The sequence below is a fragment of the Glandiceps talaboti genome, chromosome 20 (genome assembly GCF_964340395.1).
Source record: "Glandiceps talaboti chromosome 20, keGlaTala1.1, whole genome shotgun sequence".
In the NCBI taxonomy this organism is placed as follows: Eukaryota; Metazoa; Hemichordata; class Enteropneusta; family Spengelidae; genus Glandiceps; species Glandiceps talaboti.
The window spans coordinates 15,778,478-15,794,355 of NC_135568.1; the positions used below are offsets into that span (position 1 = coordinate 15,778,478).

A 15,878-nucleotide genomic window follows, 5' to 3' on the forward strand; every position below is an offset into this window, starting at 1 on the left:
GATTTGCCTAACTCCACTTTTGTGATATTTCAGATTGCATCATGAGATAGGATTTGCCCAACTTCCCTTTGTGATATTTCAGATTGCCTCATGAGATAGGATTTGTCTAACTCCACCTTGTGATATTTCAGATTGCCTCACGCCAGCCAGGAGATGGTTTACAAAGTGTTGACATTCAACATCCCTTTGGTTTGGTATTTTACAAAAACTACTTGTACTGGTCTGAATATAGAAGTGGTAAAATCTTCAAGTACAGTGTCAGAAATAATCGTGCTGAGCTTATGAGAGAGGAGACACCACCTGTATTTGAAATTAGAGTATATGATGCAGACCTCCAAACAGGTAATGATAGTGTGAATAAATCCAGTAAAGAATGATGGGGGGGGGGGGGGGGATAAATCTGGTAAAGATAGGTGGACTGAATGAATCCTGTGAAGATAGTCGGAAAAAAATGGTAAGATAGGAGGTGTGAATAAAGACAGGAGGGAATAAATCAGGTAAGATAGAAGAGTGTGTATGTGAATATATGTTAAGATAGGGAGTATGAATATATATATATATATATGTTAAGAGAGGGGGTATGAATATGTTAAGAGAGGGGGTGTGAATGTGTTAAGAGAGGGGTATGAATATATGTTAAGACAGGATGTGTGAATATATGTTAAGAGAGAGGGTAAAAAAATGCTAAGAGAGGAGGTGTGAATATATGTTAAGACAAGGTGTGTGAATTATATGTTGAGAGAGGGAGTGTGAATATGTGTTAAGAGAGGGAGTGTGAATGAACTTAGTAAAGATATTGGGAATTGAATAAATCAAATATAGATTGGATAATTTAAGAAAACAGGTTCAGATAGGGGACATACGAAGTCAGGTACAGATAGATAGGGGGACATACGAAGTCAGGTACAGATAGGAGACTAAACAAGCAGATAAAGGCACCTCACTCATTCACATTTCTATGTGGTACAAACAAACCAACAAAATTAATGGTTAAAATGAATGATGAACTCATTAATAGAAAAAGATGCACTACTTGTATTTGACACAAGTCAGTCTATATTCTAAGGTTTAATTGATTTGTGTCGTTTGTTGATTTTTTACAGATACCAATGAGTGTTCAGTAAACAATGGTGGTTGTAGTACACTATGTCTAGCTATACCAGGTGGTAAAGTATGTGCCTGTCCAGATGGTCAACAGCTGTCACAAGATCAAGTGAGTTGTACTGGTAAGTATCTCCCCAAACAGGTTCAATTACAATAATCTTAATATGAGCTGTGAAACTTCAAGAAATATGTCTTATGCACTCTAGTCTCCAATTTAAGATGATACACTCATTGAGAGATGAGATTAAAGTGGCACAAGCTTAGTTTATAATTTTTTTTACTCAAGTTAAAATTCTTCACAGAAAACCACATTCCAGTATAATGTTGATGTCATTGCATACAGTCTATAACATTATGCAAGCATGAGTGCAAATACCCCTGGTTACCCATACTGGCATTCACATGGCATGGTGTATGGCCATTTAGTATGTTAATACAAAAAACAGCAAATTCTGTCAAAAATGCTGCCCTGTACATTTATGATTTTGTGTGCATTGAACAATATTGTGTGGTGAGTCTGGTGGGTTTTGTACAGTGCATTTATTTAGAAAGGATCTGATGAGTTATATACAATGCATTAAGATGGATCTGATGAGTTATGTACAATGTATTTGTGTAGATGGATCTGATGAGTTATGTAAATGCATTTATTTAGACGGATCTGATGTGTTATATACAATGCATTTAGATGGATCTGATAAGTTATGTACAATGCATTTAATTAGGTGGACTGATGAGTTATGAAAATGCATTTATTTAGATGGATCTGATAAGTTATGTACAATGATTTATTTAGACGGATCTGATGAGTTATGAAAATGCATTTATTTAGATGGATCTGATAAGTTATGTACAATGTATTTATTTAGACGGATCTGATGAGTTATGAAAATGCATTTATTTAGATGGATCTGATAAGTTATGTACAATGCATTTGTTTAGACGGATCTGATGAGTTATGTACAATGCATTTGTATAGACGGATCTGATGAGTTATGTACAATTTATTTAGTTGGTTCTGATGAGTTGTACATGTATACAATCTTTCCTGTTTAGACAACCCTGATGAGACAAGTGATCCGAGTTGTGATGCCAATGAGTTGGCCTGTCATAACGGTCGGTGTATAATAGCAGCTTGGAAGTGTGACGGTGATGATGACTGTGGAGATGGATCAGATGAAACAGCAGAATTGTGTAGTAAGTTATATTCTTCACGTCTGTCAGTATTGAAATATTAACAGTTTTTGACTATGGGAACAGGCAGAAATGGAGGAATGTGATTGCCAGATGGAAAGAAGGACAGTCGGTGACCCCCCGCCAGGGGGAAGAAATCGACTTTAATTAATGATGATGAACATAGGCATTCATCAATGAACAAAACAGAATCAATATTTATGAATGATAAGGGACAATGCATAATGTCACACAAACTCAAGAAATGAACCTCATGCGACATTGACATGTTTATGGAATTTGTAGCAGTCACACCACTACGATCGATGCAATGTAAAAACATGATGGTAAACACATTAACATACTAACTGGAAATACAACACTGTATATTACATGTGAAGTAAATTTGTATCAACTTATCAACATCTCATTAGTAAATACAGAACCTTTTATCATCCAAGGCGTGAAAGTTTTCAAATTTGGTTGGAAGTGCGAAACTGAAGTTCAGCAATTGCATTGACATCAGACCCCCTTTCCCCTACAACTTACAAGAACAAAGTTCATTTATTGACCTTGTGTGACATTATGCGATCATGCAGAAGGTTTACCAAAAGACATTGTGCATGATGAAGAATCTCTCAAAATGATAACAGAAATGGTACATTACTTGTCATTTGAAATGTCTCTTTCTTGATACATTTTTATTTCTTTTTTTGCCCCCAGGTAACACTACCTGTGGTACTGACCAGTACAAGTGTACTTCAAATAAATGTATTCCACAGAGATGGGTTTGTGATAATGATGAAGACTGCAGTGATGGTGGCGATGAGAGCAACTGTGATAGTATGTAAATGTCCCTTTTCCCAAACTATTGACAATTTCAAAATATGACAATGGCAGAGAAACTATTGACAGTGTCAAAATATGACATTGGCAGACAAACTATCGACAATGTCAAGATATGACAGTGGCAGGCAAACTGTAGACAATGTCAAGATGTGACAGTGGCAGACAAACTATCATCAGTGGCAAGGTATGACAGTGGCAGACAAACTATCATCAGTGTCAAGATATGACAGTGGCAGACAAACTATCGTCAATGTCAAGATATGACTGATAGACAAACTATCGACAATGTCAAAATATGACATTGGCAAACAAACTATCGACAATGTCAAAATATGACTGGCAGACAAACTATTGACTAATTAGGACAGATGCAAACAAAATCTATTTTGTATGCAAGGTCTTCACACAGTTTATCTTCTGATGTTGAATAATTATACTCACAGTAGGGTGGCATCTCCAATGCAGGTACATTCATCCTCTTTTCTAGCGTGTTAGCCAAAACTAAATGTAATATGTTTATATTTACAGCCAGAACATGTGGAGCTAGTCAGTTTAAGTGTGATACTGGCCGATGTGTTCCCATTGCATGGAGGTGTGACCGTGAGAATGATTGTGGCGATAATTCAGATGAACCTGAACAGTGCAGTGAGTTCTTCTGTATTTACTTCTTAACCTCAGTCTGTATTTGCTACTTAACCAGCTGTAAATGAGTACAAATATGTCCAAAATCTTCAGCTCGTTTTATACCTGCTTAGGCTTTTGCAGAAGTTTGAATTTAGTTCTTTATTTTCTTGTCAACTTTTATTTAATGGAAAAAAGATGACTTTCTTTGCTTATTGATGTCACAGTTACATGGAGAATGTGTTTTCTGATAACTTACTGATGAAACCATGGCAATGTCATGCATGTTTTTATAACAATACCTCATAAACAATCGCATAAAGTCAATATACAATTACTGAAGGACCATTTCATGAGCGACCAGCTAGGAGACTTTTATATCTGAAGAAATAACTTATTTGTTTTTCCTGTCTAGGTTATGCAACCTGTGAACGATTGCAGTATGCCTGTAACAATGGGGTTTGTATACCTGAAACGTGGCGATGTGATGGAGGTACGTTTTGTCATATTTGTAAACTTTTGTGTGTTGGTGACTAAGAGGATTGTTGATAGCTGACTGGTTAGTTCACATATCTTTTATCACTGTGGGGTTGAATAAACAGATTTTTTTTATGAACAAAATCTGCTAAGATATAGCTAAAATGATGTAGGCTTGGTGTTTCACTCATGCAACATTACATATTATCACACAGAGATAAACATATTTCAACTCTAGACTAACAATAACAGAGACACAATAAACACTGCAGGATCCTTTGCCCAATCACATTGAACACTGATAAGCATTACTATTCTTTCACATTGCAGTAAAAACAGGCGTCTAATGAAAACATTACACCTGGACTTGATGATTTTAATGGCTGCAATTGTTTATTTGTTAACTGATAATCAACATTTAGCTACTTCTACATCCCCATGGTGCACGACCCCTATGTAATTATTTCTCTTGCATTAGAAGTTGTCTGAGGGTGTGTATTGTAATGTCATGTCACATCAGTGAAAAACTAAGCCTACATCATTTTAACTGTATTAACCCATGTCACATCAGTGAAAGTCAAATTACTTGATATGCTTACATCTACAGACAACGATTGTGTTGATGGTTCTGATGAAGAGAGGTGTCCAACACATACATGTGCTAATGGAACGGAATTCACATGTGTTTCTGAGCCACGATGTATTCGTTTAGCGTGGCGCTGTGATGGCGACAACGATTGTGGTGATGGTTCAGATGAGGAGGACTGTCGTAAGTTTCTGGATTTGAATTGAATAATCATTCTCTTAATGTTACCACAATGTAATGTCAAAAAAAAAGATAATTATCTCTGGTCAGCATGCGCATCACTTAAAAATACCCACGCATCTTTTTTTGTTTGTCCAGCCCATGCAGTCTGCATATCTGTGGGCAAACACAAAAATAGCATTCCCTACTTCAGTTAAGACAACTGCAGAGCCAATCATGAACAAGCAAATAACATCTGCCCCACGTACATACATGTACACACTTGCTCTAAAGTACTATATAAAAAGAACAGTAACTGCCATAAATACCAGACTGAGTGACAAACTTGTTAAATATAATGATAGTTAAAAAAAATTGTGCCGTTACACCATTTTTGACAAACTGTCTTGACCAGAAACAATTCTCTTTTTGCCTTATGTCAATAATAATAATAATGATGATGATGACGACAACCCTTGATATCTTCAAATGAAAATCATCTTTATCATCGTCATCATTATCATCATCACCCACCAACATCATATTGCAGACAAAGTCAACATGCAATCAAAAACTACCACCATCAACAAAAAACAGCAGCAACAACAACAACAACAACAACAACAACAACAACAACAACATCTGAACTAACAGTATGCAATCTATATAATATAAATCAATCAAAACAAACTTATACAATAGAATCTTGTCATTGGGTGTGTTATAAAATTGTACCAAATTTTAAGAGCATTCATGTATTATGTACATCTTGGACTGTTTTTCAGCTACTCGACCACCAGCTGGTTGTCATGGTGATGAATTTCAGTGCCATGACGATAGCTGTATAACTAATCGATGGAGATGTGATGCAGAAAATGATTGTAGTGATGGTTCCGATGAATTGAATTGTCGTAAGTAAACAGTATGTTTATTTTGTAGTTGGTGATTTTGAAATATCTATACAAAGATTTGTGACCCCCTAAGTCAGTGTACATTAGACAGCTCTTTGATACCATACACTGTAAACCTAGATGTTTTCACCACTAGAAATTTTTTTCAGATTTTAGTCTTCAGCTAGTTTTCAAAGACTAATTTTTACTAATTACCAGACTGGTAAATTGTGTTAATGCATATGAAGGCATTTTAGTCACTTCTTATTTTTTTTTCAGTTTTCAAAATAAGTGAAAATTTCTAGGTGTACAGTACTTTCTCTTCAGCTAATCCTGCAAAGACATGTGACCCCCTAAGTCAGGTTACATTTGTTTGAGTCTTTTCATGGCGCTAAAACTCCAAAGATGTATTCCCCTACCCAAGTCAGTTTAAACGTAACAGTTCTGGATTCTCGCTACCAAGCTAATACTCCAGACTTGTGACCCCTTAAGTGAGGTTACATTTTGAAGTTCTTTGTTTCCTACTGTACAGCTGATATTACAAGGACGTGTAACCCCCTAACTCAGTTTACGTGTGACAGTGGTCACTGTATTGCCAGACGATGGCGCTGTGACGAAGACAGCGATTGCGATGATAATTCCGACGAAGAGGGATGTCGTAAGTCAACATGTATTTTCATAATTTCTACTTCCAAAAGTTTGTAACCGAATAACAGTTATGACTATGCAATGTCATTATATTGGAACCAGTCATTGATTTTATCTTAGTTGACCTTTGATCTCTGAGGCTTTTAAAGTGACCTTTGACCCAAGTTGAACTTTGCGCCTGAGACATCTAAAAGTGAACTTCAGCATGAGTTGAACTTTGATCTCCAAGCCTTCTACAAGTTTGATTTTGACGTCTGAGTTGAACCTTGATCAGTGATGCGTCTAGTTGAACGCTGACCTCTGTTGACATTTGACCTCTGACCTCTCTTTACAGCTCCCCCAGTGGACGACTGTCCACCCCCCAAGTGGAGTTGTGGTGTACCACCCATATGTCTGGATGTGGAATCCATATGTAACGGTGTAGAGGAATGTGATGATGGGTCAGATGAAGGAGAACGCTGCAGTAAGGACCTGTCATTGGCTAGGGTGGAGTCACATGACCTTCTTTAAGGATATATGTGCCCCATGTCAATTGCTTACATTGAATTGCATGTTTGTTGTTTGTTCAAGCCTTGCCACATAGTAGTAGTAGTAGTAGTAGTAGTAGTAGTAGTAGCAGTAGCAGTAACAGTAGAAGTAGTAGTAGTATTTATTTAAAAACAGGGTAGCCATGAAACAAGGACAGCTGATTTTGGCCTGTTCCCTGTTACCACTCATTTAAAACATTACATACCACATAAAAAGAAAGTTCAACAATGAAAAGAAAACAACAATTCCAATACACAAAGTACTTGCACTGCACTTTGAGTGTAGTGTGGGGATGTAATGTGTTAACATAATTGCATAGTAAAGTTGAGTGAGATGTCAAAAAGTTCATTGAACCCAATAAGAAAGATAATACATCAGCCCAAATTTTAATTGTAATTTTCAGATTCCCGAGAATGTGAAAGTCGAGGTGGTCTTGCTGACTGCAGCCATATTTGTCACAATACACCAGATGGTCACAGGTGTGCTTGTCCAGAAGGAATGTCATTGAGCATGAATGGTACACATTGTTCACGTATAGGTGAGTTAAGTAGTCCTGTCATTGCTCCCTAGGTAAATGATGATATTGATTGGAGACATAATAATGTTGACTGATGGTTACACTTGTAGCCATTAGGTATAATTTTGATTGAAAAGAAATGATCAGTAAGCTAAGGAGGCTAAGCTAACGAGGCTCATAACAGTACCCCTTAGTTTGGCATAGAGGAGCTTTCAAAATATTTCAACAAAGCAAACCCAAATTGCCTTGAAAATTAATTATGGATTTCTCAGAAGAGAGAACTTACAGTGGCTATATGGATGAGAATTGCATATTTATATTTGATTTTTAATTTGTAAAACAATTTTATCATGGCTTCCTACTGGAAAAGTCAACATCAAACAACATATTCCAAGTCCATGTTTGTAACTCAAGAAACGGCAAAAGACTGATAGGTGTGGAAAATGTTTGTTATTGTATGTACAATGACAAACATTTTTGACACATTTTTTAGCTTTTTGCAATTTATTGAGTGACAAACACTGACTTGGTCTATGTTGTTTCAAATTGACTTTTCAAGTAGGATTCCATAATAAAATTGTTTCATAAATTAAAAATCCATAATAAATACCAAATCCTCATCCATATGGACACTGTAAGGATGTCAAACAGTGCCCCCCCCCCCCCCCCCCCCCCAGTTAATGTTGATTAATGACATTGGAACTGAGACGTTATCGTAGCTTAGAAGTGTAAAAGGGTACATGGACTGATTAGTAGCATTATCATCTGTACTACATATTAATTTATTTATTTATATTCATGATTCCAAAGTGCATATTACCTTCAAATAAAGTATTCATGAATATTCATGTTCTGTTGCTACATATGTATGTCTGCTGACTCCCATGAAAACAGTGCATTTCCACAGCAAAGACCTTCACTGAACAATGAATGAGAAGCAAGTTTCAACTTGGTGTTTTTTTTTTGCGGCAGTTGCATGTAATGTGAGTGATGTAAAATTCATGAATTTGGAGAGCCCAAAGTTTATCCCTGTATCAACATTTCTCTTTAACTCATTTGTTGTTTGTATTATGTAAAACGTTTGCCATGTTTAGTAATCTCATCTTCAAAATACACTCTTTTAAAACTGCTGAGTACTTCTGGGAAAAGTAATGATTATCGTTTTCCCCCCAATTTTTAGTTCAAGATTATTGCCTTGAAAGAGGACGTTGCAGTCAGATCTGTGTGAATGTCAAAGGATCTTGGGGACCTGTTCTATGTGACTGTTATGAAGGGTATGAAATGGAATCTGATGACTGGTCCTGTAAGAGTACAGGTGAGTTAAAAGATGTACATCTGGGTATAAATATTAAAATGCATATAGTCTATGATACACTGTAGTTCATTGGCTAGTGGTGGTTGGTAGTTTGTATTTGATTTGTTGATTGACCAGATGGGTTCTGCGTTCTAGTCAATGCGAAAGTATCACTGATTGGGTTCTTATGTTGATGAATTACAGTTAGTGTTTATGATTGGTTGATTGGCCAGATGATTTCATATAGTAGAATGGTACAGGGCTGGCCATTGGCTATTTTGCGGCAGTTTCATGTAATGCGAGTGATGTGAAAATCATGAATTGACTTTGGAGTAGTGAATGTTTATAGTGTATCCTTGATAAACTGAACATTTTTTTTGGATACAAGCTTAAGATTGTCATTCATTGGCTATTGATGATAAACTGTGAATAAGCCAATGTTTGTGATTTGTAGATTGACCAGGTGGTTTCACACACTAAATGATACAATGGATATCATTGGTTGGCTCATATAAATGTGATGTATACTGGCAGTTTGACCAGATGTGACCTGCTTTTGAGAATAGCATGCTAATTTCCTTGTGTATTTTATGTTAATGTAATGTACTATGTATATCAATGCATATATGTTGGCCATTTGTTGTAATAGTGGAAATTGTATTATAACAAGATTGATGTATGTTTTGTAAATTTCAGATCCCGCGACACCGTATCTGATCTTTTCAAATCGCCATGAATTACGGCGAATCAATGTACGAACTCAAGAATTCTCATCGCTAATTACCAACCTACGTAACAGTATTGCGCTAGATTTCCACTATGAACTGGGCTACCTGTTTTGGACTGACGTTGTCGATGATAAAATCTACCGCGGCAAGATGTCATCAGAGGTTGGTGAAAATGCAGGTGAGGTCAAACGTCATTACACAGGATTCTCCTCACACTGATCAGTGTGCTGAGGTCAGAGGTCATTACATAGGGTTCTTCTCACCCTGACCAACACTTAAGTCAGAGGTTAACAGGTGTCTCCCCATGCTGACCGGGACTTAGATCATCACACATGGTTTTCCTCACTCTGACCAGCACTAATGTCAAAGGTCATAATAGAATTCTCTCCATATACTGACCAGAACTTAGGTGAAAGGTTATTATATAGGCTTTTCCCCATACTGGCCAATACTGAGATGAGAGGTCTTTAGTCAGAATTCTACCCACACTGACCTCTAGTTTGTTCATTTCATCATTAAATATTCGATGATATTAACAAAGTTTTGAATAATTTTATGTGTATGTCCTTCCAATCCCAGGTTTGGTTGATGTTGAACCCATAGTAGAAACTGGTTTAGCCACCACCGAGGGCCTAGCCGTGGACTGGATTGGAAACAACTTGTACTGGGTGGAGAGCAACTTAGATCAGATTGAAGTGTCAAAAACTGATGGTTCTATGAGAACCACCCTGATTGCTGGTGGCATGGAAAGCCCAAGAGCCATTGCACTGGATCCAAGAGAAGGGTGAGTTGTGAAGTATTGTGGGTAACTTTGTGAAATCATGTATGTGGTAGATGTATGTACGAATGACAAAATAAGTGTTATCCTTTCCCTGATAGCGAAATAAGTTAGAGACACCAAGAGGTCTTGGTGTTTATTCTGTTCAAGTTCTTAGACTGAAATAGTTTCAATTCTTCAAGGTAAAGGATGTTTTGTGGATATATACAAAAGTTTCAAAATAACCTGAGATGTGAAACAAGATGAAATGCGTTGGTTTCATTCATTTTCACTTGTCAACATGGCGCTCGAATCTAGTTAAACTTAGGCGGAAGTGACGTAGGGAATTTACATTAAACATATTGTCGACAGCCGTAATTGTGATTGTAAGGTTAACACTGTCAATGCAACAAGAAATGTCTACCAAGGCTCATACGTCACTTCCATCAATGTTCAGATCCATACCAGCTCTGTACTGATAAGTGAAAGCAAATGAAACTAATGCATTGTATCTCATTTACCATCTAAGGCCCTGGGAGAAACATTGAACTTCACATGCACCTAATCTAATTGTATTGAAGTTGACACAAGCCTGGAATAAATATGACCCAGGAATAAACGTCGAATTAATCTGTTGAATTTAATCCGACAGCAAACAGCTTAGAGGGTCTAGTCGCATATCTGGCGCATGACACGCTTAGGGGGTCAAATCATAGGGTGGATCAGTCGAGACTTTTGTTGATATACAAAATCAAGGAAGAGAGAAATTTCACCTTAGTGTGCTATTTTAGCACTCGAAATACAAGTGAAGTTAATTCCAACAGGAGAACGATGAACACGCTGAGCATTGCCAACATACGCATGGCAGGTGCATTGCATTGTGGTTATTTTGTATTAGATTTGAAATGGCAGTAACAAATGTTTTATACATATATTTTGCAATGTATTGAGTTACAAACAAGGACTTTGTCTATGTTGTTTCACATTGATTTTTCAAGTAGGAAGCCATAATAGAATTGTTTTATAAATTAAAAATCCAAAATAAATACTCAATCCTCATCCATATGACCACGTTAAATCTTGTTTGACCTCGGTCTAGTTTGTGGTGAAATTTCAACATTTTGTGGTTTTTTGCCAGATTATTGTTCTGGACTGACTGGGATAGCAGTCATCCACGCATAGAGCGTGCTTCAATGTCTGGAGACGAAAGGTCCATTATACTGAACGTGACAACACTAGAAGGTGGTTGGCCAAATGGTCTCAGTATTGACTATCTAGAAATGAGAATTTTCTGGATTGATGCCAGGTGTGTAAATTATTTCTTATTACCATATATGGAATCATTACTACCAAATATGGTAATGTGTGTATTGCTATATATGGAGTCATTACTACCAAATAGAGTAATATGAGAATTTTCAGAATTGATGGCAGGTTTGTGAATCCCTGTTTTCTTATTGCTAAATATAGCATCATTGTTACCAAATATGGTTATGTGAAAAGTTTTTGGATGGATGCCAGTTTTGTAAATTAGTATTTCCCAAAGTGCTAAATATGGAATCAATGCTACCAAATATGGCAAAGGAAGTATTTTTTGGCTTCATGCCAGCTATGTAAATGATAACCATTTTAATAAGGCTAATTATGGAACAATGTTACCAAATAAGGCATACTGTGATGTGTGTCTAAAGCATATTTTTTCTCTCTGTGTTTCAGATCTGACTCCATCCACTCTGCCCGGTACTCTGGTTCTGATGTTCAAGTTATTCTTCATGGTCATGAGTATTTGTCACATCCATTTGCCGTGGCAGTGTTTGAAGGTCAAGTTTACTGGACTGACTGGCGAAGTAACTCTGTCGTGAAAGCTAACAAGTGGACTGGGGCCAATGTCAGTGTCATTGCCAACACAAACACACAGCCGTTTGATGCACAGATCTACCACAGTACAAGACAACCAGCAGGTAAATGGTTACAGTAATTCACATACAAGACTGGAATAACCCTTTCCAAAATTTGCCACATGGTGGCGCTCTACTTCCTGTTCTGTGTGTACCTTGGGGTATACATGGTATAGGTTACTTGGTTAATCATAGAGCACTGCTGCTTTCCTCGATATCTGAACAATGTGAAAAACATCCCTGATTTAATAGTTAACAGTTATTTGTGTATTTTCTTATTTTTAGGTTCCAATCCGTGTGCTAAAGCTACTTGTAGTCATCTTTGTGTGTTGGGATCATCCAACCGAGCGGTTTGTAAATGTCCACATTTGACCAGACTGGGTGCTGATCAAAGAACTTGTCAAGGTAGGTCAACTAGAGAGGCACTGGCAAAGTTGCCATGTAAAGCTTTTTGAAAGTTTTCTTTTGATTGGGTGGAAAATTTGAAGCACTTTGAAAGGTTTGTTTTGATTGGTTAGAAAATTTGAAGCCCTTTGAATGGTTCACTGTAATTGGTTAGAAAATTTGAAGCCCCTTTGGTGGGTTCTTTCTGATTGGTTAGAAAATTTGAAACTTTTTGAAAGGTTGATTGTGATTGCTTTGAAGATTTGAAGCCCTTTGCAGGTGACAAAGGCCCCATAGATCACTCATATTTTTCTTGGCTGAACAAAGAAAAATATTGGGTAATATCTAATTATTCTGAAAAAGAGGATTTGTATTGAAATAAAGGTATCCTTAACTTAAAGTTTATTGTTTAAAACAAAGGTATCCTTAACTTAAAGTTTATTGTTGAAACAAGAGTATTGTTTACTTAAAGTTTTAATTTGTTTTACTTTTATTTTGCATACAGATGATAATCATTTCCTTCTCTTCACTCGTCAAACTGAACTGAGAGGAGTTCGTCTAGATGACGGTTATTATAACGTAATACCCTCACTGACAGTACCAGAGTTGGAAAATGCAACGGCTGTTGATTTTGATGCTGTAGAACAGAGAATCTATTGGTCAGACATCAAGCTGAATGCCATCAAGAGAGTGTTTATCAATGGCAGTGGTATTGAAACTGTTATCCATAGTAAGTATTGAACAGTAGATAGGTGAGGTTATCAGATGGTTGGGGGTAGTGTAGAGGGTGGGGTAGAGGGAAGGGGTGGAAGTTGACGGGAGGTGATGGTGGCAGTGGTATTGAAACTGTTATCCATAGTATTGACCAGTAGGCAGATGAGGTTACTGGATGGTTGGGGTGGGGAAAGGGGTGAGGAAGGGGTGTGGGGGGGGGGGGGTTGACAGGAGATTATGGTGGCAGTGGCATTAAAACTTACCAGTGGTAAGAATCAACCAGTGAATGAACAGGGTTTTGTGGATTGGTTTGCCTATTGGCTTTAATCAGTCCAGTTCATGTGGACATTTTAGTTGGATGATACCTCTTTCAAGTGAGAGAGAATATTGTTTGATTAACAACAGTAACATTTAAAAACATCGGAGAATATATTGTTCATGGTTCCAAGAATCAATAGGGCAGTACAATATAGTTACTTTGGAATGGTAAATTGGAAACAAATTTGATGTTTTGAACCGTCTACAACAGACCTTTGATCATGCAATGATTTAATTATTCAGCGTCATTGTTTCTCTCTGACTATCTACATCAGACAGAGGAGACCCATCATGAACAGGAACCAAGGATACCAACTACCATCAATTTACGGACATATTAATTCCACCAGTAACATTACAGTAACATTAACGCTGAATAGGTAAATCATTGTGTGATCAAGGTCCGTGGTAGGCGGATCGAAACGTTGCATTCGTTTCCAATTTACTGTTCCAAAGTAACTATATGGTACTGTCCTATCTACAGCTAAATTTTGAGAGACAGGCTTTTTTTGGTCTCTGTGATTGATTTCCTCATACATTGCTTTGTAATCAACAGGAGCACCAAATCCATATGGGTTAGCCATTGACTGGATATCCAGAAACTTGTACTGGAGTAGCTATGATAGTAATAAACAGGCCATCAATGTCGCCAAGTTGGATGGATCATTCCGTAATACTATCGTGAATACAGACTTGAACCAACCCAAATCTATCGCTCTTAATCCAAAAGAAGGGTAAGGTTTTTGTATAATCTATTAACTTTAGATTATTTAAAACAGGCTTAGGAAGGCTTATCTGCAAAGTTAGCAAATGAGCCCAAAGTACTACTATGGAAATCAAGCTATCGGCAAATTAAGATAGACACAAACTAAAACTATTGTTGATGTACTACTATGGAAATCAAGTTATCGGCAAACTAAGATAGACACAAACTAAAACTATTGTTGATATACTTCCATGGAAATCAGGCTATAGGCAAACTAAGATAGACACTAACTAAAACTATTGTTGATATACTACTATGGAAATCAGGCTGTAGGCAAATTAAGATAGACACAAACTAAAACTATTGTTGATGTACTACCATGGAAATCAGGCTGTAGGCAAACTAAGATAGACACTATCTAAAACTATTGTTGATATACTACTATGGAAATCAGGCTGTAGGCAAACTAAGATAGACACTATCTAAAACTATTGTTGATATACTACTATGGAAATCAGGCTGTAGGCAAACTAAGATAGACACTATCTAAAACTATTGTTGAGATACTACTATGGAAATCAAGCTATAGACAAACTAAGATAGACACAAACTAAAACTATTGTTGATATACTACTATGGAAATCAAGCTATAGGCAAACTAAAACTGTTGTTGATATACTACATATAGCAGAGATTACTTGCACTGGTGTGTGCAGATACTAGCAATGATATTTGCATAGCACTGCAATACCGAAAACATTATTGCATACTTGCATGCATATTATATGCAAATGAGGACATGATCGTTCACTACACACATTTTTTGTTTTACATAAGTCGTTTACCTAAACGTGTAGGCAGGTTTTTTATACTTGAAAACTTTTAAGACAAACTTTTAATTGGACTTCATAATTTTTTTAAAAAAAACCTTATTACAGAAAAATCTACTGGATTGATGATGGCGAGACACCAACAATCAACAGAGCTAATATGGATGGGACAGAGAGAACTAGACTGTTTGAATCAGAGAATATATTAAAACCTAAAGGTATGGTGTAGTTTACAGGAGAAATGAAGTCACCTTGGTGTTTCACTCATGAGATGTTTGTAATAGCAAGATAGTGCAATTCAACTCAAGACTAACAATAACAGAGATATAACACACACACAGCAGGATCCTTCGCCCAATCACATTAAATAGTAATAAAGCTTTGCTGTTCTTTCACAGTGCAGTAGAAACAGGCTTCTGCTAAAAAAATGCAATGGATTTGATGATTTTAATGGCTTCTGTTGAATACTTTCCATTTGATAATCAACATGGTAACTTGATTACATCTATACCATAACTGTGTGCAGCGTCTGTGTGATTATTTCGTTTGCATTTGAAGTTGTCTTTGTGTACGTCAAAAACCATTGTCTCTCATGAGTGAAACACGAAGTCATCTTCATTTCTCCTGTAATTAGTGTACTATTCATCGAGCAGTCAAATTTCATGACTGTTCTAATGGAGAAGTTTATTGGATGGTT

The 15,878-nt window shown here is 36.7% G+C and overlaps 1 protein-coding gene across 1 annotated transcript in view; it reads left to right on the forward strand.

The window, feature by feature from the left end:
• The window catches only part of LOC144450844 (prolow-density lipoprotein receptor-related protein 1-like), an 87,285-nt gene that overhangs the window by 10,224 nt on the left and 61,183 nt on the right, over positions 1 to 15,878 (forward strand). Inside the window, exons 5-24 of the mRNA XM_078141585.1 lie at positions 132 to 342; positions 1,104 to 1,226; positions 2,161 to 2,301; positions 3,001 to 3,120; positions 3,655 to 3,771; positions 4,163 to 4,240; positions 4,832 to 4,993; positions 5,755 to 5,880; positions 6,392 to 6,517; positions 6,842 to 6,970; positions 7,439 to 7,573; positions 8,733 to 8,867; positions 9,543 to 9,752; positions 10,154 to 10,358; positions 11,470 to 11,637; positions 12,048 to 12,292; positions 12,515 to 12,634; positions 13,119 to 13,343; positions 14,202 to 14,379; positions 15,290 to 15,399. Of these exons, the coding sequence (XP_077997711.1) occupies positions 132 to 342; positions 1,104 to 1,226; positions 2,161 to 2,301; positions 3,001 to 3,120; positions 3,655 to 3,771; positions 4,163 to 4,240; positions 4,832 to 4,993; positions 5,755 to 5,880; positions 6,392 to 6,517; positions 6,842 to 6,970; positions 7,439 to 7,573; positions 8,733 to 8,867; positions 9,543 to 9,752; positions 10,154 to 10,358; positions 11,470 to 11,637; positions 12,048 to 12,292; positions 12,515 to 12,634; positions 13,119 to 13,343; positions 14,202 to 14,379; positions 15,290 to 15,399 (3,064 nt within the window). The remainder of the gene's footprint in view (positions 1 to 131; positions 343 to 1,103; positions 1,227 to 2,160; positions 2,302 to 3,000; positions 3,121 to 3,654; positions 3,772 to 4,162; positions 4,241 to 4,831; positions 4,994 to 5,754; positions 5,881 to 6,391; positions 6,518 to 6,841; positions 6,971 to 7,438; positions 7,574 to 8,732; positions 8,868 to 9,542; positions 9,753 to 10,153; positions 10,359 to 11,469; positions 11,638 to 12,047; positions 12,293 to 12,514; positions 12,635 to 13,118; positions 13,344 to 14,201; positions 14,380 to 15,289; positions 15,400 to 15,878) is intronic.